This window comes from Nylanderia fulva, unplaced genomic scaffold, assembly GCF_048542155.1.
Source record: "Nylanderia fulva isolate GAGA-0341 unplaced genomic scaffold, ASM4854215v1 Scaffold128, whole genome shotgun sequence".
NCBI lineage: Eukaryota > Metazoa > Arthropoda > Insecta > Hymenoptera > Formicidae > Nylanderia > Nylanderia fulva.
The window spans coordinates 217,519-238,497 of record NW_028189496.1 but is presented as its reverse complement, the minus strand read 5'-3'; the positions used below and the strand labels follow the sequence as shown (position 1 = coordinate 238,497).

The 20,979-nt window shown below is 41.3% G+C and overlaps 2 protein-coding genes across 2 annotated transcripts; both read right to left on the bottom strand.

Annotated features, from left to right (window-relative positions):
• Positions 1-13,400: 13,400 nt before the first annotated feature.
• On the bottom strand, positions 13,401-14,048 carry LOC146724514 (uncharacterized). Its single transcript, XM_085479696.1, has one exon. It carries the CDS (start codon positions 14,046-14,048, stop codon positions 13,401-13,403), a length of 648 nt encoding a protein of 215 aa, XP_085335822.1.
• Positions 14,049-16,516: 2,468 nt separating this feature from the next.
• LOC146724513 (uncharacterized) lies at positions 16,517-17,497 on the bottom strand. Its single transcript, XM_085479695.1, has one exon. It carries the CDS (start codon positions 17,495-17,497, stop codon positions 16,517-16,519), a length of 981 nt encoding a protein of 326 aa, XP_085335821.1.
• Between the last annotated feature and the right edge of the window lie 3,482 nt (positions 17,498-20,979).

Sequence of the window (20,979 nt, the reverse complement as noted above, 5' to 3'; positions counted from 1 at the left end):
TTAAATACAGACTTTTACTCTCCACCGAGGAAAACCGTGTCTCGCGAGCGCGAGTCAAAGTCTATCTGCCCTTCGAGGCCGCGTATCGTCTTGCTTCTCTCGATTTTTCCACGACCTTATTTTTATTTTTAGGTGATTAGTCTATGTATTATTTTGAAGACTTTCGCTTTTTATTCTATTCGGAAATCATAATCTACCTTCGTCATGCTAGACGCTTATTTATTTATTTATTATTTTGTGTCACCGGTCGCGATATCCTTAACACTCGTCGCTTGTCATATATTTTTATTTCGTGTACATTTTTTATTTTTTATATATTTTAATATTCTTGTGGCATTTATCGCCACAGTACCCCTCTTCTAGTGGTTTCCTAATTGTACAATTATTTAATTATCGCGCCTATTTGTCGTTTCGAGTCGTCACTAGTCACCGCGTCAGTTTATACTTCGCGTGGAGAGATAAAGCAAATAAATAAATATAAATAAATAAATAAAACTTAATAAAAATTAATAATAATGTAAATTATAAAATTTCTGTTTGTCCGACACGCCGCGTCACATCGTATATCGGTCCGGGAATCGGACCCTTCGACCGCTCCTCGTTCGTGTCTGTCGTCCTTCACACGCCGGCTGCGCCTCATGTGACTGCTCCGGGTCCAGTCTCGTCTCTCTGTCTCCAGGAGTCCCTGCCGTCGGCGACGCTTCGTCACTCTGTCTCTCTGTAATTAAATACGCTGGTTTTACGCGATCGATTGAAATTGTCTGTTCTTTCCCGTGCATACGCACGACAAAGATCTTTTCTCCTCTGCGAACCACTGTGTAGGGCCCATCGTACGGCATCTGCAATTGTGTTTTCGGCCCGTCGTGCCGAACAAACACACTCTCCGTGGTTCCCAGCTGCTTGAACACGAACGGGCGTCGCTCTCCGTGCTGCATGACCTCGACCGGCCGGACATCCTCGAAATGACGTCGCAATTCTTTAATGAAATTGCTAGCGTCTCTCTCCTCGCCGGACTGCTTATTTAGGAATTGTCCCGGCAGTCTGAGCGCTTCTCCATACACCAGCTCGGCCGCCGTCGCCTGCAGATCGTCCTTCCACGCCGCTCTTATGCCCATCAGAACTGTCGGCAGCACATCCGTCCACCGGTCCTTCTGATGGCACTTGATCGATGCTTTTAATTGGCGGTGCCATCGTTCTACCATGCCGTTGGCCTGGGGATGATAGGCAGTCGTCCTCAGGTGGTTAGATCCCAGCAATCCGCTCAACTCCTTGAAGAGGTGCGCCTCGAATTGCCGTCCCTGGTCGGTTGTTATTCTTAACGGCACGCCGAATCTACTTATCCAGCCGTGGTAGAATGTCCTTGCGACTGTCTCTGCTTCCTGGTTCTCCATGGGAAACGCCTCCGGCCAGCGCGTGAATCGGTCAATGCAGGTCAAACAATATCTGTTGCCGTCTGATATCGGCATGACAATGATGTCCACGTGCACATGTTCGAATCTCTGGCTTGGTAGCTCGAAAATTCCTCCCGGCGATTTTACGTGTCGTGTAACTTTTGCTCGCTGGCACTCGATGCATGCGCGAGCCCAAGTGCTGCAATCCTTTTTTACTGACGGCCAGACGTAACGCTGTGTTACCAAAAGACCTTAAAAGACACTACAAGTCTCCTTATCCTGCACCATCAAAGTCCATTCCTTGGGGGTGTAGAACTACTAAAATATAAAAAATTTTGAATTGCACGTAATATAACCTGAAAGGCGGCATTGCCACGAGTAATTTGAGCCAAGAAAAAAATAAAATGGTCAAGCCGTTCTGGAGATACAAGCGGTCAAAAAGTGACGTTTTTTATGAAAAATGAATTACGTCTTTCTTCTTCTTCTTCTTCTTCTTTTTCTTCTTCTCTTCTCTGTCCGCGTCCGCTGACGTCATCAGGATTATATAATATATATATAAATCTCTTTCACCTTCACTCACACCTCTCTCATAACTTCCACCCACCCCTTTCCCTCCCACATCCCCGCCCCGCGCTTCTAACCCCACCACCAACTCCCACCCCTCTTTCGCCTCTTTCACCCTCTTTTGTCCTCTCTCACCCTCTTTTGTCCTCTCTCACCCTCTTTCACCCCTCTTTCGTCCTCTTTCACCCCTCTTTTGCCTCTTTCATCCTCTTTTCGTCCTCTTTCACCCCTCTTTCGCCCTGTTTTCACCCTCTTTCGCTCCTCTTTCACCATCTTTCGCCTCTTTCACCCTCTTCGTCCTCTCTCACCCCTCTTTACCCCTCCTCTTGCATTCCCTTCTCACCCACCTTCATTTCGGTCCTCTTTCACTCTCTTTCGTCCTCTTTTACCTCTTTCGTCCCTCTTTCACCTCTTTCGACCCTCTCACCCTCTTTCGTCCCTCTTTCACCCTCTTTCGCTCCTACCTCACCCTCTTTAGTCCTCTAACACCCTCTTTCACACCTCTTCGTCCTTTTTCACCCTCTTTCGTCCTCTTTCACCATTTTTCGCCTCTTTCAACCCTCTTTCGTCCTCTTTCGTCCTCTTTCACTCTTCTTTTGTCCTCTTTCACCATCTTTGCCTCTTTTCCCCCTCTTTCGTACTCTCTCACCCTCTTTCATTCCCTCTCACCCTCTTTCGTCCTCTTTCACCCTCTTTCGTCCTCTCTCACCCTCTTTTCATTCTCTCTCACCTATTTCACCCTCTTTCGTCCTCTTTCACCCTCTTTCGTCCTCTCACCCTCTTTCGTCCTCTTTCACCCTCTTTCGTCCTACCTCACCCTCTTTCGTCCTCTCTCACCCTCTTTCATCCTCTTTCGTCCTCTTTCACCCTTTTTCATTCCCTCTCACCCTCTTTCGTCCTCTTTCACTCTCTTTCGTCCTCTTCACCCTCTTTTATTCTTTCTCACCCTCTTTCACCCTCTTTCGTCCTCTTTCACCTTCTTTCACTCTCTTTCGTCCTCTCTCATTCTCTTTCATTCTTTCTCACTCTCTTTCGCCCTCTCTCATCCTCTTTCGACCTCTTTCACACTCTTTCGTCCTCTCTCACCCTCTTTTGTCCTCTTTCACCCTCTTTCGTTCTCTCTCACCCTCTTTCGACCTCTTTCGTCCTCTTTCACCCTCTTTCGTCCTCTCTCACCCTCTCTCACCTCTTTCACCCTCGTACGTCTTTTCTCACCCTCTTTCGTTCTCTTTCACCCTCTTTCGCCTATCTCGTCTTCTCTTACCCTTATTCGTCCTCTCTCACCCTATCTCCAAAAAATCATAAAAATGAAAAGGTCAAGCCATGTTCAAAAGAAGGTCCTCAAAAATTTAAACCTAGTCTGTACAATGAAAAATAATTACTCGTAATTCCAGAGTTCCAATTTGTTAATATCGAATAATGTATTTGTTTCAAGTAATGGCAGTAGAGTCAAATACATACCTACGTATATGCAGTTTTTGCTGTTAAATGTACTTGAACGAAAAAAATAATTAAATGATTTAAATATAGCACATTTTAAATCAAGAAACTTATATAATCGAACTCTGTTTAGGAAAAGGTAGAACATTTCATTTGTCTCTGCCTTTACAAGAAACATTGGATAAGGTATGTCCTCCGGAAGATCCTATAAATTTGAATCACGAGTTGCACATTCACGTTCGAGGTATACCCAAGAAATCTAAAGTGGTTTGGGAAAATTTGGTAGATATTAATAAAATGTATAAGGCTTTACAATGGTTGAAAGAAAATAATCCTCATTACTCAAAAATTCGTCTTCCAGCGTCATCTGATGATCTATTAAAGGATAAGTTGCAGGAAACAGAATATAGGATTGTCGATAAGGAAAGCGACAATGACGAAATAAATGAGGTGGTTGAGGAATTACCAGCATTGAATTTGTACAATGTACAGCAAAACAAAAATAATAATGATCAAACCGTTTTAAAACGTACGGCTTTTCTCACACAAATCACTGAACATTCGGATATTAACGATCAGTATACAATATACCCAATACACGCGAAAAGAATCGATAACGAATCTGCATTGAAGCTTTATCAAATGGTAAAAATTGAAGATTTTCCAATGGATAATCGTTATAAATATCTGGATGTCATGTGTTTCCCTGATTTATATCCTGATGGTGTCAATGGACAACGAGAAGATAGAAACTTTGCATTGCCGGAATATTTATTTATTAGAACACGATTGATGTCGAAACATAGTAGATTCAGGTTGAATCTGCAGTATCTGTTCTTCCTTCTCAATGATGCTAACTACTGACAGTTGAAAAGTGGTATCTATTATACGATGATGGTTACTAACCCACGAGAGAGATACACTGCTGGTAGATACTTGAACGAATTGAAAGGTTACCAATTAGAATCGAATTTAATGAGTATTTTTGCAAAATTGAGAAATACGGATCAATTTTGGCGACAACCGTCCAATAATGTAAAATGCATGACTTTGCATTACGGTCCAGCGACGTGGTTTTTGACTTTGAGTCCTAGTGAATGGAAATGGTCCGATTTGGGTGAATATTTACGAGATATGAATCCCGATAAAGAGAAGTTAGGCATCAGCGAACTAATCGCATACGATCCTGTAAGTACTTCTAGATTCATGTGCATAAAATTCAAAGCCATGATTGATTTTATTTGTTCGTCCGATAATCCAATAGGAAAGGTTATTCATTACTTTTGGCGACTGGAATATCAACGTAGAAGTATCCAGCACATGCATTGTATGATTTGGATAAAAGATGCTCCAGTATTAGGAAAATCGCCGGATGAAGAAGTTGCTACGTTTATTAAAAAATACGTAACGTGTGAAATTCCAGATGAAAATGTTTCGCCAACGTTGTACGATACGGTAATAAGTGATCAGAATCATAAACATAACTCGTATTGCATGCGTACGAAAAAAACGGAAACTAATATATACAGAAAGTGTCGGTTCGATTTTCCTCGGCCAGTTACTGAGAATTTCGTTTTAAGAGACGTTATCACTTCGATAGTCGGTAGAAAAAATTTACGCAGTAAGAGCAGATTGTACGATCTTCCTCGCAAGGAGTCGGAAAGGTTTATAAATGATTATAATCCGTCTATCAAATTAGCCTGGAAGGGAAATATGGACATACAATTTATTAGAGAAAAATCAGAGTTTTTAAACTCATATTTAACAAAATACACGACAAAGTCGGAAAAATGCAATACAGACTTTGAAGTGATAGATTCGAATAAGTCCTTGGCATCGAAACTGTGGAATTTTGCAATGCGTTCATTAAATAACAGAGAATGCGGTGCTTTAGAAGCTGCGGATACACTATTAGGGAATCCCTTGTACGGTACGGATAATGATACCATGGTCAAATGGATCGATGTTAATGAGGTGAGAAATAGAAAAGTTAAAACATTTAATGAAATTTAAGCTCTCAATAAAAATTCTACAAATATTTACTGTTCGTCACTCATCGATGATTACTATCCAAATAGACCTCAGGAATTAGAATCATTGAATTTGTACGATTTTGCCAGATTCTGGGAAATTACGAAACAGATGTCAAATAATGACGAAGTCAAGTGTTACAAACTGGCATCGGGTTTATTTTTAAAAAAACGAAAAAAGGGTTATTTAATTAACCATTATCGATTTAATATAAAAACTGAGCCCGAAAAATACTTTTACTCGCTGCTTCTTCTGTTCAAACCATGGAGAGATTTGAGTGAACTCAAAGGTACATTCGAGACTTACACGGATGTCTTTAAGAATTCAGAGTCTGTTTTAACGAAGGCAATGAAATATCACGAAAGGCTCGAAGAAATACAGAAAGTTTTTGAGAACGTTGCTGAATTAATCGAGAAGCGCGAAAATGATCTGAAAACAGCAGACAGAGACAAATCCGATGACGATGAACTGGATTGTAATCCGATAGAAGCTGACGACGCGATGAAAGATCTGGAAGATTTTGGTAAGATTGACGACCCGATTGATTTATCGCAAATGATGTCGCAATTGAACAAAGACCAGAAAAGAGTCTTTGATGGAGTATGCCAAGTTTTACAAAATAAGAATCAAATTCTGCGACTGTACGTAAGTGGCGAGGGTGGTACAGGGAAAAGTTTTCTAATTGAAACGATTAAACATTGGATCAGAATAAATTTGGAAAAAACGACTGCCATATCTGCTTCCACGGGTATCGCAGCATTCAATATCGATGGCTTGACAATCCATAGAATGTTTCAACTACCGGTTAGTCATGAATCTACACCAAAATATACGCAATTGTCAGACATGGTCTTGAAAACTTTGAGAGACAAATTAAAGAATGTCCAATTATTTATAATCGAAGGAATTACATGTAACAATGCAATGATGGATTTAGGAACGACTGTATTCAGTGATAATCAAGCCTATGTAGGTTTGTCACGAGTAAGTAAATTGGAAGGCCTACATTTGATAAATTTCAATCCAGCATCAGTTAAAGCAAACTCGAGAGCCATTGTAGAATATAATCGACTGAGATCTATATTCAAATCTGAACTGCCACAAATCAATCCGTCCGAGAAAAAGGTTGTGAAAATGTACGATCGTCGATGGGATATCCCTAATATCATTGATGATATGCAGAATTATGATTGTGAGGAACCAGAAAGTATAGTTACGTGGAAAATATATGGCCTTTGCAATAACGATGCTGTTTCGTGTTACGCTAATGTAATATTACAATGTGCGTTTCATTGCGTACGTATTAGGCAACAAATACTGAAAAATAAAGCATCGAATGCATTGACTGATGCTATCTGCGCGTATGGTGAACGTAAATATTGCAACATTCAAGCGGTTAGAAGATCTGTCGGAAAACGCTTCGAAGAACGAACACAACAAGATGTTTCGGAATTTTTTACGGCTCTAATGTCGACGTATTCCGACATCAATGATGTATTAAAACTCGAATTAAAGCACGTAACATGTTGCTCGAATGTCAAATGTAATTACAATGTAACTAAGCTGGAAAGCAGTAGTTTGTTAATATTACCTATACATTCGACATTAAAAAGGAAAAAAGGTGTCACTCTACAAAGTTTGATTAATGTAGAATTTTCTAAATGGAAAACGATAAACGGCAATTGTAACGAATGTAAGGGCACCGTGTTGAAAAAGAAAACCGTAATCGAATCAACTTTATCCGTCGTAGTAATACAGCTCAATTTATATACTTTTATAAACGGTGCTTCTAAAAAAATTATCAACAATCGAATGACCGCCGTGCCGACGAGTAATATCACGATTAATAAAAAAAAGTACAAGCTAATAAGCGCTATATTTCACGAAGGTGAAGAAATGAATCGTGGTCACTACACGTGTATGTTGAGAGCTGACACAAAATCGGAATGGTATTACTCTAATGATATGGAAGTGTTCAAGAAAAAATGGCCCAAAGGAGCACAAGGGGCATAAATATTGTTCTTAGAACAGATTAAATAATGGCGCTGTATAAAGGCTGCCGTAAACGCTACATTAAAACATCAACTGTTCTAGCGCTGTATAAAAGTTGCCGTAAGCGCCAAAATAAAATATCGGCTGCTCTGGCGCTTTATAAAAGCTGCTGTAAGCGCTGCATTAAAACGAGTGCAATAAGTTTCTAATTTGACCTAGGCTTCATGACATTTCAAAAAGTATCATCAAGAAAAAAATTATCAGACAGAAATATGTATGTCGTGTTAAAATCGGAGAGACGAAGAAAAATATATGGTTGCGTTCTCACGAGAATGGGCGATGGAGGGGCCCATTCTTTATTTTCAATATTCATACAAGAATATAAATTCATTCCGTTGCAATTGAAATAAATGTGCAATGTATCGTTAAAAGTTATTACAATTATACAAACATTTACATATATGATTAAATAAAATATATATGTATAGTATAATATAATTATATATTATATATATGTACATATATACCATATATTTCAATTATTTTGAACTGTATTGCATAAATTGTTACTTATACAAAGTTATGTAATAAGAATCGAAAATACATATATTTGTGATATTTGAATTACTAGAAAGCTGCTCTATATATCTGTACTTTAAAAAGTAAGTGATATCCTAAAAAAATCATAAAAATGAAAAGGTCAGGCCATGTTCAAAAGAAAGTACTCAAAAATTTAAACGATCTAATAATAAATTATCACGAAAAGTAACTGATATGTTATTCAAGGTGCCAGTTCAAAGTGAACATACGTAAAGTGTATATTATCTAAATTTAGTAATAATATATTACCATGAAAAGTAACTGTGATATTTTATTCAAGGTGCAAGTTCACATTGAATATACATACATATAAGTAAAACTGATTACAATTTGATTCTAGAAAATAAGTGCGATATGTTATTCTTAGTGCACAAAATATAATAGTCGTTTATAGAGATTTGATTTGAAATTCATACTAGCCCGTACAATGAAAAATAATTGCTCGTAATGCCAGAGTACCAATTTGTTAATGACTCAGAAAAATAACATGGCGGCCTGCTCTCAAAAAACTTTCGATGGGTAGAATAAATAATTGAAATAAGAGTTGTGAAAATTGTATAAATTAAAAACCTCCAATCTTTCTTTAGTAAAATTTCGAATTTTTGTATCAATTTCCGATTTGTGTTATATCGTATTTTCAGGAAGTAAGTTATTGATCAGAAAACTTTGCCTTGTTGCTCGAAACGGGTGTATATTAAGTAAAATTTATAAATGTACAGTTCTCAGGTCAACTACAATAAAGCTATACGCTTAAAAAGTTTACTGATTATTTGTCGTAATATACAATAAAAAATTACATATTAATTATTCAAGATACAAGTGAGAAATAAATATCATTAAAATATACAAAAAAAATTTATCAATTTGACTCTGAAAAGTAAGTGACATGGTTCTCAAAGTGCAAGGTTTCATTTGACTTACAATTTTCTTCAGAAACACAGAAGAAAAAGGTATTTGTATATAGTTTTGTATATTCACTTCGTTGTGTGTGTAGAGCTTTTAAAAATACGTTGAATCCTTATTCTAATCTAATCTTCTTCTAATGTAATACTTTTCGTATTTCAAATGTTGTAGTAATTATTCTGTAAGAGCTTTGACATTATTTCTAAATGGACATCGAGAAACATCATAGTTTTTTGAGAGCAGGCCGCCATGTTATTTTTCTGAGTCATTAACAAATTGGTACTCTGGCATTACGAGCAATTATTTTTCATTGTACGGGCTAGTATGAATTTCAAATCAAATCTCTATAAACGACTATTATATTTTGTGCACTAAGAATAACATATCGCACTTATTTTCTAGAATCAAATTGTAATCAGTTTTACTTATATGTATGTATATTCAATGTGAACTTGCACCTTGAATAAAATATCACAGTTACTTTTCATGGTAATATATTATTACTAAATTTAGATAATATACACTTTACGTATGTTCACTTTGAACTGGCACCTTGAATAACATATCAGTTACTTTTCGTGATAATTTATTATTAGATTGTTTAAATTTTTGAGTACCTTCTTTTGAACATGGCCTGACCTTTTCATTTTTATGATTTTTTTAGGATATCACTTATTTTTTAAAGTACAGATATATAGAGCAGCTTTCTAGTAATTCAAGTATCACAAATATATGTATTTTCGATTCTTATCACATAACTTTGTATAAGTAACAATTTATGCAATACAGTTCAAAATAATTGAAATATATGGTATATATGTACATATATAAAATATATAATTATATTATAGTATACATATATATTTTATTTAATCATATATGTTGTTCGAGATTTGAACGTTTAAAAAACCTGCAGGATTAAAAGCATTAAAACATCATTGCATTAAATTTCATGCAGCCGTTTCATCCCCATGCAACATGCATCATGCATAATTTTAAATTAACATTATTTAAAATAGCGCTCGGCCGCACTGGTATACGTATACGTACCCCGCGCCTGCGAAAAGAAAGCGCTTACGTCGACTCATCGATAATTGTAAACACCGCGGTCGCGCGAGAGGAGATACATTTTAGTCCCGTTAACAACAAAAAGATTATTTTTTTAAAAGTAAATAATTACACAAAACGCTCTTTCGACCTCAGCCGAACGATAGAATAAAGAGAATTATTCTCGACTATTCTAGAAACACGGGCCTATAAAAACCTCCTCTCTCGTGATCGCGGCGCTCTTTTCCGATTGCTCGTCGCGTCAAGAGTGTGTTTCTACTGTACGAAAAAGGATCGCTTGTCTTTTTCGTTTTACCACGTTTAATTACCGTTGCTTGCGGAACATTTAATTATTAATTACCGACTCGGCTATTTCTTTTGGATTCTCCTAATCAGTTATCTTTTTGTAAATTCTGTGCGGTTTCAGTACTTGTATTTTTCTTTGTTTTAGTTTCAAATATAGTTATATTAAACGATACGTGTGTGTCGAGTGTAGTGCCTCGCCGTCTTCTCGCTTCCGACATCCTTATCCTGCCTCCTGTCGCGCACATTATTTTTGGTCCTTCGAGCCGGATCCTCCAGAACCTCCTGTGAATCCGGTGCCACGGAAGCGTAGAGTTTTTCAGTGCATCTGAAAAATAAGACAGTGTCAGAGATGGCAGACACGGCAACTATAATTACCAACGCCACCGCGCTATATGGCAAGATCTCGCGCGCATACGATAACCTTCGGAAGCTCGGCGAGGCCAACATCACACTCGGCGCGGTGGAAGCCCGGCTTCTGAATCTCGACAAACTGTGGGAGAAGTTCGATGCGATGAATGATATCTTGGCTGAGCGTGTAGACGAAATAAAACATGACGTCTATGCTAAACAGGACATACCTTCACTCGGCGAAGAGTCTTACCTAGTGAACAAGGGCCTGATGTTGAAGATGCGGCGTACTCTCCAGAAAAAGGAACGCGCCGCTGCTTCTGCTACTTCAGAAACATCAACATCGGCGCCTCGCACCACGCTACCTCGAATCCAGCTGCCGACCTTTACGGGAAGATACGAGGATTGGCCGGCCTTCCGAGACCTCTTCGTCTCCCTCATCGGCCAGGATAAGACGACGAAGCCTGTAGAAAAAATGCACTACTTGAAGAGCTGTGTCAAGGGCGAAGCAGATCTTCTCATCAGAGACCTCAGTTCTACCGAAGCCAATTATGAACGAGCCTGGCAAACTCTAAGCGACTACTACGAAAATAAACGCTTACTAACCCGCTCTTATTTAACAAATTTTTTAAGCCTGCCAAAGATGAAGGGAGAATCCGCTGCTGAGCTTAGGAAGATATTCCACGGCATCAAGACTACGGTCAGCTCGCTGACGAGCATCGACCGGCCAGTAGGGAGTACTGAAGATCTCTTTGTGCACCTCGCCGTTGACCTTCTCGATAGTCGCTCTCGCCGCGAGTGGGAGACCTCCATCAGTGAAACGAACGAGCCTCCGCAATACGCTCTGCTAGAGCGTTTCCTTGAGCGACGTCTTCATATATAAAATATATAATTATATTATAGTATACATACAGGGTTTTTCCGGAAAGTAATGCGTCGCATTTTTTTAAAAAAGAATTTATTGATCGCATAGGTAAAACAACTTAAAATTGTTCGAAGTATGACCCTTCTGCGTCAATACATTTTTGCCAACGCGATTTCCATGCGTCATAAGATTTCTGGAACTCCTTGACTGGGATGCTGTTCAGGGAGGCCGTCGAAGTAGCTTGTACGTTGTCAACCGACTCGAGCTGTTGTCCTTTGAGCTCCCTTTTCAGCCGAGGAAATAAAAAAAAGTCCGCCGGGGCCAAACTTTCTTGAGCATTTCAAAAGTTTCCAGCGGCGTCTTGTCCAGCTTCACGCAAAACTTTATCGCATAGCGTTGCTCTATCGTTCTCTCCATCACAAGTTCGACGCGACCACTAAGCAGAGGTTCACAGAATAAGCCGTCCTAACCCTCCAAGCGCATGGAAACAATTGAGCGACCTACCGTTGGAAAGCTAAGGGTACCCCCCTTCCTCCCCAACCGGTCCCATCGCTCTGCGATGTATAGTCGCGTCACAAAAAAATGCGACGCATTACTTTCCGGACAAACCCTGTATATATTTTATTTAATCATATATGTAAATGTTTGTATAATTGTAATAACTTTTAACGATACATTGCACATTTATTTCAATTGCAACAGAATGAATTTATATTCTTGTATGAATATTGAAAATAAAGAATGGGCCCCTCCATCGCCCATTCTCGTGAGAACGCAACCATATATTTTTCTTCGTCTCTCCGATTTTAACACGACATACATATTTCTGTCTGATAATTTTTTTCTTGATGATACTTTTTGAAATGTCATGAAGCCTAGGTCAAATTAGAAACTTATTGCACTCGTTTTAATGCAGCGCTTACAGCAGCTTTTATAAAGCGCCAGAGCAGCCGATATTTTATTTTGGCGCTTACGGCAACTTTTATACAGCGCTAGAACAGTTGATGTTTTAATGTAGCGTTTACGGCAGCCTTTATACAGCGCCATTATTTAATCTGTTCTAAGAACAATATTTATGCCCCTTGTGCTCCTTTGAGCCATTTTTTCTTGAACACTTCCATATCATTAGAGTAATACCATTCCGATTTTGTGTCAGCTCTCAACATACACGTGTAGTGACCACGATTCATTTCTTCACCTTCGTGAAATATAGCGCTTATTAGCTTTTTGGGCGAGCGTGTGTAGCTTAGTTCGTTAATTATTGCTCTATCAATATCGCGAATCGGGAGAGGATCGTTAAGACGGAATAGTTAATAGGTGTTATAATTATATTGTCTTTTACTGCGTTTATTCGGATTATTAAATACAGACTTTTACTCTCCACCGAGGAAAACCGTGTCTCGCGAGCGCGAGTCAAAATCTATCTGCCCTTCGAGGCCGCGTATCGTCTTGCTTCTCTCGATTTTTCCACGACCTTATTTTTATTTTTAGGTGATTAGTCTATCTATTATTTTGAAGATTTTCGCTTTTTATTCTATTCGGAAATCATAATCTACCTTCGTCATGCTAGACGCTTATTTATTTATTTATTATTTTGTGTCACCGGTCGCGATATCCTTAACACTCGTCGCTTGTCATATATTTTTATTTCGTGTACATTTTTTATTTTTTATATATTTTAATATTCTTGTGGCATTTATCGTCACAGTACCCCTCTTCTAGTGGTTTCCTAATTGTACAATTATTTAATTATCGCGCCTATTTGTAGTTTCGAGTCGTCATCAGTAACCGCGTCAGTTTATACTTCGCGTGGAGAGATAAAGCAAATAAATAAATATAAATAAATAAATAAAACTTAATAAAAATTAATAATAATGTAAATTATAAAATTTCTGTTTGTCCGACACGCCGCGTCACATCGTATATCGGTCCGGGAATCGGACCTTTCGACCGCTCCTCGTTCGTGTCTGTCGTCCTTCACACGCCGGCTGCGCCTCATGTGACTGCTCCGGGTCCAGTCTCGTCTCTCTGTCTCCAGGAGTCCCTGCCGTCGGCGACGCTTCGTCACTCTGTCTCTCTGTAATTAAATACGCTGGTTTTACGCGATCGATTGAAATTGTCTGTTCTTTCCCGTGCATACGCACGACAAAGGTCTTTTCTCCTCTGCGAACCACTGTGTAGGGCCCATCGTACGGCATCTGCAATTGTGTTTTCGGCCCGTCGTGCCGAACAAACACACTCTCCGTGGTTCCCAGCTGCTTGAACACAAACGGGCGTCGCTCTCCGTGCTGCGTGACCTCGACCGGCCGGACATCCTCGAAATGACGTCGCAATTCTTTAATGAAATTGCTAGCGTCTCTCTCCTCGCCGGACTGCTTATCTAGGAATTGTCCCGGCAGTCTGAGCGCTTCTCCATACACCAGCTCGGCCGCCGTCGCCTGCAGATCGTCCTTCCACGCCGCTCTTATGCCCATCAGAACTGTCGGCAGCACATCCGTCCACCGGTCCTTCTGATGGCACTTGATCGATGCTTTTAATTGGCGGTGCCATCGTTCTACCATGCCGTTGGCCTGGGGATGATAGGCAGTCGTCCTCAGGTGGTTAGATCCCAGCAATCCGCTCAACTCCTTGAAGAGGTGCGCCTCGAATTGCCGTCCCTGGTCGGTTGTTATTCTTAACGGCACGCCGAATCTACTTATCCAGCCGTGGTAGAATATCCTTGCGACTGTCTCTGCTTCCTGGTTCTCCATAGGGAAACGCCTCCGGCCAGCGCGTGAATCGGTCGATGCAGGTCAAACAATATCTGTTGCCGTCTGATATCGGCATGACAATGATGTCCACGTGCACATGTTCGAATCTCTGGCTTGGTAGCTCGAAAATTCTTCTCGGCGATTTTACGTGTCGTGTAACTTTTGCTCGCTGGCACTCGATGCATGCGCGAGCCCAAGTGCTGCAATCCATTTTTACTGACGGCCAGACGTAACGCTGTGTTACCATCTTCACCGACGCTCGTATCCCCGGGTGTGCAAGTCCGTGTAGTATATTAAATGCGGCCCTCCGAAAAGGCCTTGTCAGAAATGGTCTCGGAATCTTCGTTGTTGTATCGCACAATACTGTCGTGCCTGCGCCTGGAATCTCTATTTTTTCCAATCTTAATCCGCTCGTGCCCTCGATGTACTCGTTGCACTCCGCATCGTCCTCCTGCGATCTCGCGAGTGCCTCGTAGTCCAGCGGTGTTTTCACTTCTTCGATGCGCGATAGCGTGTCCGCCACCACGTTCTCTTCTCCTCTCACGTGTCGTACGTCCGTCGTAAATTGCCCGACAAAATCAAGATGCCGAAATTGTCGCGGCGTGCATTTTTCCGGTTTTCTCTGAAATGCATACGTGAGAGGTTTGTGGTCCGTGTAAATTGTGAAGGTCCGTGCCTCGACCATGTGGCGGAAATATTTTATTGCCAAGTAGATCGCCAAAAGCTCCCGATCAAACGCGCTGTACTTGGCTTCCGTCGGGCTTAATTTTTTCGAAAAGAAGCCCAGCGGTTCCCAATCATTTTCCGCTCGCTGCTGTAGTACGGCCCCCACGCTGCTGTCCGATGCGTCCGTAAATAGGGCGAGCTCCGCGTTCACCTTCGGGTGCGATATCAAGGTAGCTCGCATCAGGCTACTTTTCGCGTCCTTGAAAGCCTGTCTTGCTGCCGGCGTCCACTTGACGAGCGCTTTTCCTCTGACATCGCCATGAAGTAATTCATTTAATGGCGCCTGAATTTCCGCGGCTCTTGGCAGACATCTCCTGTAGAAGTTGATCATGCCAAGATACCGCCTCAGCTCCTTCGCTGTCCTCGGCTCCTGGAACTCCTCGATCGCCCGTACGCGCGCCGGCAATGGTCGCGTGCCGTGTCCGCTCACCTCGTATCCGAGGAATTCGACTTCCGCTTGTCCGAACACGCACTTTCCCGGATTAATTACGACGCCGTATGTCTGAAGACGCTCAAACAATATTTTCAGATGTTCGCTGTGCTCTTCGGCCGTCGTTGACGCGATCAGTATGTCGTCAATGTACGCGTAGCAAAAGTCAAGTCCTTGTAGGACCTCGTCGATAAACCGCTGGAAAGTCTGAGCCGCGTTCCTTAATCCGAACGACATAAACGGGAACTCAAACATGCCGAACGGCGTAGTGATCGCGGTCTTCGGAATATCGCTTTCCGCCACCGGTATCTGGTGGTACGCGCGCACTAGGTCGATCGTCGAGAACACCCGCTTGTCTCTAAGCTCCATCGCGAAGTCCTGAATGTGCCGGACCGGGTACCGATCCGGGATCGTCCGCGCATTCAACGAGCGATAGTCACCGCACGGTCGCCACTCTTCACCTTTCTTCGGCACTATATGCAGCGGGGACGCCCAACTACTTTTCGACGGTCTCACGATCCCGAGCTCCATCATTTTTTCGAATTCTTTACGCGCTGCGGTCAATTTATCCGGCGCAAGTCTCCGCGGTCTGCACACTACCGGCGGCCCCAAGGTCGTTTCAATAAAATGTTTCGTGTTATGTCGCACCTCTTTCGGGCGCCCGTCAGGTCGTACGATGTCCGGATAACGCGTCAAAAGTCTGTGATACGGCGTCACTCCCGTCACTGTTCGGACACTCGGTATTCCGCACTGCGCGCTACGTCCCCGGCTACGAGTCCCGTCGCCTGATCGACTAGCCGACGATTCCGCAAGTCCACCAGGAGTCCGTAATACGATAGAAAGTCCGCGCCGATAATCGGTCTCGACACATCTGCGAGTACGAATCGCCACGTGAAATTTCTCCGTAGTCCGAGATTTAAAGTTAAAGTCTCGGTTCCGTACGTATGGATCACCGTTCCATTCGCTGCGGATAATTCGTATGTCGATTGTTGCCGCGGCCCACGCACCATCCTGCGAGGAAATACGCACAGGTCTGCGCCCGTATCCACGAGGAAGTCAATTCGCGTGTCGCGGTCAGCAACGAATAGACGGCGCGAATCCTGGCCTTGATCACCGGCCGTCATCAGTGTCGGGCCATCGCGTTTCCCTGCGGCTGTCCGGCACACGGGGGTTCACATCTTCGCGCGTCCGGTCCGAATCTCCAGTGGAAGTAGCATAAATTGTTCGACGCGTGACCACGGACACGAGAGCGCGATCGCGAACGCTCCCGCCTGCGACGACCACCGCCGTCGCTCCGGCGAGGTTCTCGCTCTCCTAGTGCCTCGATGCATTTTCGTAAGCCGGTCATTTGCTCAGCGAACTCCTGCTGCATGGCCATACGCATTTGCGTCATTTGGACGTTGATTCTCGCTTCCAACGCAGCTATGCCGTTTACTTCGGCACCCGCGAATGCCGTCGGCCGAGCCGCTTCCGCGACGTGCACCGCGGGCGCTCTCGTTGCCTCCACGATCGCTTCCGCCATATCCGCGAGAGTTTCCAGCGTATCTCCTACGCGCGTTACGAGATGCGGCTGCAAATAAACGGGTAGTCGACTTAACCAAATGGTTCGCAGGACTTCATCCCCGACAACATTACCGGCGAGACCTCGAAGATGCCGCAAAAACTGTGACGGTTTGCGGTCGCCTATCTCCTCATGCTCCAGGAGCCGACGCGTCTTGTGCTCCTGCGACAAGCTCAATCTCTTTATCAGCTCGCATCTTAAAGTTTTGTACGCGCGTTCCGCTGGCGGGTTCATTATAATATCGCGTACTTCCATCGCGTGTCGTGGACCGATCGCCGTCAATACGTAACCGAACTTGGTCGCGTCCGTAATAATTCCAGCGGCCTGGAAGCTCCGATCTATGATGTTGAACCATAATTCCGGATCTCCGGAAGTAAATTCTGGCATTCTCATGCCTACGCGATTTACCTCGGCGCCCGCCATGAACAGGCAAGGTCGTTCTGCTCCTTGTTGCGACGTCCCTGGCACAGGCAGTGCATCTCGTCTCGGCTGCTCGATTTGTATCAGCGGAGAGGCAGCTCCATCGTCGCGTGTCAGCACCATTCCGTCACTTTAAAAAAAATTCACTTCAAGATCTGTATCACGATTCGCGGCAATGTCAATGTCCACAGCACTTCGCGTCACCCAGATCACGTCGGGGTCACCACTTTGGGCGAGCGTGTGTAGCTTAGTTCGTTAATTATTGCTCTATCAATATCGCGAATCGGGAGAGGATCGTTAAGACGGAATAGTTAATAGGTGTTATAATTATATTGTCTTTTACTGCGTTTATTCGGATTATTAAATACAGACTTTTACTCTCCACCGAGGAAAACCGTGTCTCGCGAGCGCGAGTCAAAATCTATCTGCCCTTCGAGGCCGCGTATCGTCTTGCTTCTCTCGATTTTTCCACGACCTTATTTTTATTTTTAGGTGATTAGTCTATCTATTATTTTGAAGACTTTCGCTTTTTATTCTATTCGGAAATCATAATCTACCTTCGTCATGCTAGACGCTTATTTATTTATTTATTATTTTGTGTCACCGGTCGCGATATCCTTAACACTCGTCGCTTGTCATATATTTTTATTTCGTGTACATTTTTTATTTTTTATATATTTTAATATTCTTGTGGCATTTATCGCCACAGTTTGTACTTTTTTTTATTAATCGTGATATTACTCGTCGGCACGGCGGTCATTCGATTGTTGATAATTTTTTTAGAAGCACCGTTTATAAAAGTATATAAATTGAGCTGTATTACTACGACGGATAAAGTTGATTCAATTACGGTTTTCTTTTTCAACACGGTGCCCTTACATTCGTTACAATTGCCGTTTATCGTTTCCCATTTAGAAAATTCTACATTAATCAAACTTTGTAGAGTGACACCTTTTTTCCTTTTTAATGTCGAATGTATAGGTAATATTAACAAACTACTGCTTTCCAGCTTAGTTACATTGTAATTACATTTGACATTCGAGCAACATGTTACGTGCTTTAATTCGAGTTTTAATACATCATTGATGTCGGAATACGTCGACATTAGAGCCGTAAAAAATTCCGAAACATCTTGTTGTGTTCGTTCTTCGAAGCGTTTTCCGACAGATCTTCTAACCGCTTGAATGTTGCAATATTTACGTTCACCATACGCGCAGATAGCATCAGTCAATGCATTCGATGCTTTATTTTTCAGTATTTGTTGCCTAATACGTACGCAATGAAACGCACATTGTAATATTACATTAGCGTAACACGAAACAGCATCGTTATTGCAAAGGCCATATATTTTCCACGTAACTATACTTTCTGGTTCCTCACAATCATAATTCTGCATATCATCAATGATATTAGGGATATCCCATCGACGATCGTACATTTTCACAACCTTTTTCTCGGACGGATTGATTTGTGGCAGTTCAGATTTGAATATAGATCTCAGTCGATTATATTCTACAATGGCTCTCGAGTTTGCTTTAACTGATGCTGGATTGAAATTTATCAAATGTAGGCCTTCCAATTTACTTACTCGTGACAAACCTACATAGGCTTGACCATCACTGAATACAGTCGTTCCTAAATCCATCATTGCATTGTTACATGTAATTCCTTCGATTATAAATAATTCGACATTCTTTAATTTGTCTCTCAAAGTTTTCAAGACCATGTCTGACAATTGCGTATATTTTGGTGTAGATTCATGACTAACCGGTAGTTGAAACATTCTATGGATTGTCAAGCCATCGATATTGAATGCTGCGATACCCGTGGGAGCAGATATGGCAGTCGTTTTTTCCAAATTTATTCTGATCCAATGTTTAATCGTTTTAATTAGAAAACTTTTCCCTGTACCACCCTCGCCACTTACGTACAGTCGCAGAATCTGATTCTTATCTTGTAAAACTTGGCATACTCCATCAAAGACTCTTTTCTGGTTTTTGTTCAATTGCGACATCATTTGCGATAAATCAATCGGGTCGTCAATCTTACCAAAATCTTCCAGATCTTTCATCGCGTCGTCAGCTTCTATCGGATTACAATCCAGTTCATCGTCATCGGATTTGTCTCTGTCTGCTGTTTTCAGATCATTTTCGCGCTTCTCGATTAATTCAGCAACGTTCTCAAAAACTTTCTGTATTTCTTCGAGCCTTTCGTGATATTTCATTACCTTCGTTAAAACAGACTCTGAATTCTTAAAGGCATCCGTGTAAGTCTCGAATGTACCTTTGAGTTCACTTAAATCTCTCCATGGTTTGAACAGAAGAAGCAGCAAGTAAAAGTATTTTTCGGGCTCAGTTTTTATATTATATTAAATCAATAATGGTTAATTAAATAACCCTTTTTTCGTTTTTTTAAAAATAAACCCGATGCCAGTTTGTAAAACTTGACTTCGTCATTATTTGACATCTGTTTCGTAATTTCCCAGAATCTGGCAAAATCGTACAAATTCAATGATTCTAATTCCTGAGGTCTATTTGGATAGTAATCATCGATGAGTGACGAACAGTAAATATTCGTAGAATTTTCATCAAGAGCTTAAATTTCATTAAATGTTTTAACTTTTCTATTTCTCACCTCATTAACATCGATCCATTTGACCATGGTATCATTATCCGTACCGTACAAGGGATTCCCTAATAGTGTATCCGCAGCTTCTAAAGCACCGCATTCTCTGTTATTTAATGAACGCATTGCAAAATTCCACAGTTTCGATGCCAAGGACTTATTCGAATCTATCACTTCAAAGTCTGTATTGCATTTTTCCGACTTTGTCGTGTATTTTGTTAAATATGAGTTTAAAAACTCTGATTTTTCTCTAATAAATTGTATGTCCATATTTCCCTTCCAGGCTAATTTGATAGACGGATTATAATCATTTATAAACCTTTCCGACTCCTTGCGAGGAAGATCGTACAATCTGCTCTTACTGCGTAAATTTTTTCTACCGACTATCGAAGTGATAACGTCTCTTAAAACGAAATTCTCAGTAACTGGCCGAGGAAAATCGAACCGACACTTTCTGTATATATTAGTTTCCGTTTTTTTCGTACGCATGCAATACGAGTTATGTTTATGATTCTGATCACTTATTACCGTATTGTACAACGTTGGCGAAACATTTTCATCTGGAATTTCACACGTTACGTATTTTTGAATAAACGTAGTAACTTCTTCATCCGGCGATTTTCCTAATACTGGAGCATCTTTTATCCAAATCATACAATGCATGTGCTGCATACTTCTACGTTGATATTCCAGTCGCCAGAAGTAATGAATAATCTTTCCTATAGGATTATCGGACGAACAAATAAAATCAATCATGGCTTTGAATTTTATGCACATGAATCTAGAAGTACTTACAGGATCGTATGCGATTAGTTCGTTGATGCCTAACTTCTCTTTATCGGGATTCATATCTCGTAAATATTCACCCAAATCGGACCATTTCCATTCACTAGGACTCAAAGTCAAAAACCACGTCGCTGGACCGTAATGCAAAGTCATGCATTTTACATTATTGGACGGTTGTCGCCAAAATTGATCCG

Coding starts and splice junctions, on each gene's coding strand:
- LOC146724514 (XM_085479696.1), bottom strand. CDS start 14,048: ATGGTAGAACGATGGCACCGCCAATTAAAAGCATCGATCAAGTGCCAT.
- LOC146724513 (XM_085479695.1), bottom strand. CDS start 17,497: ATGGTGCTGACACGCGACGATGGAGCTGCCTCTCCGCTGATACAAATC.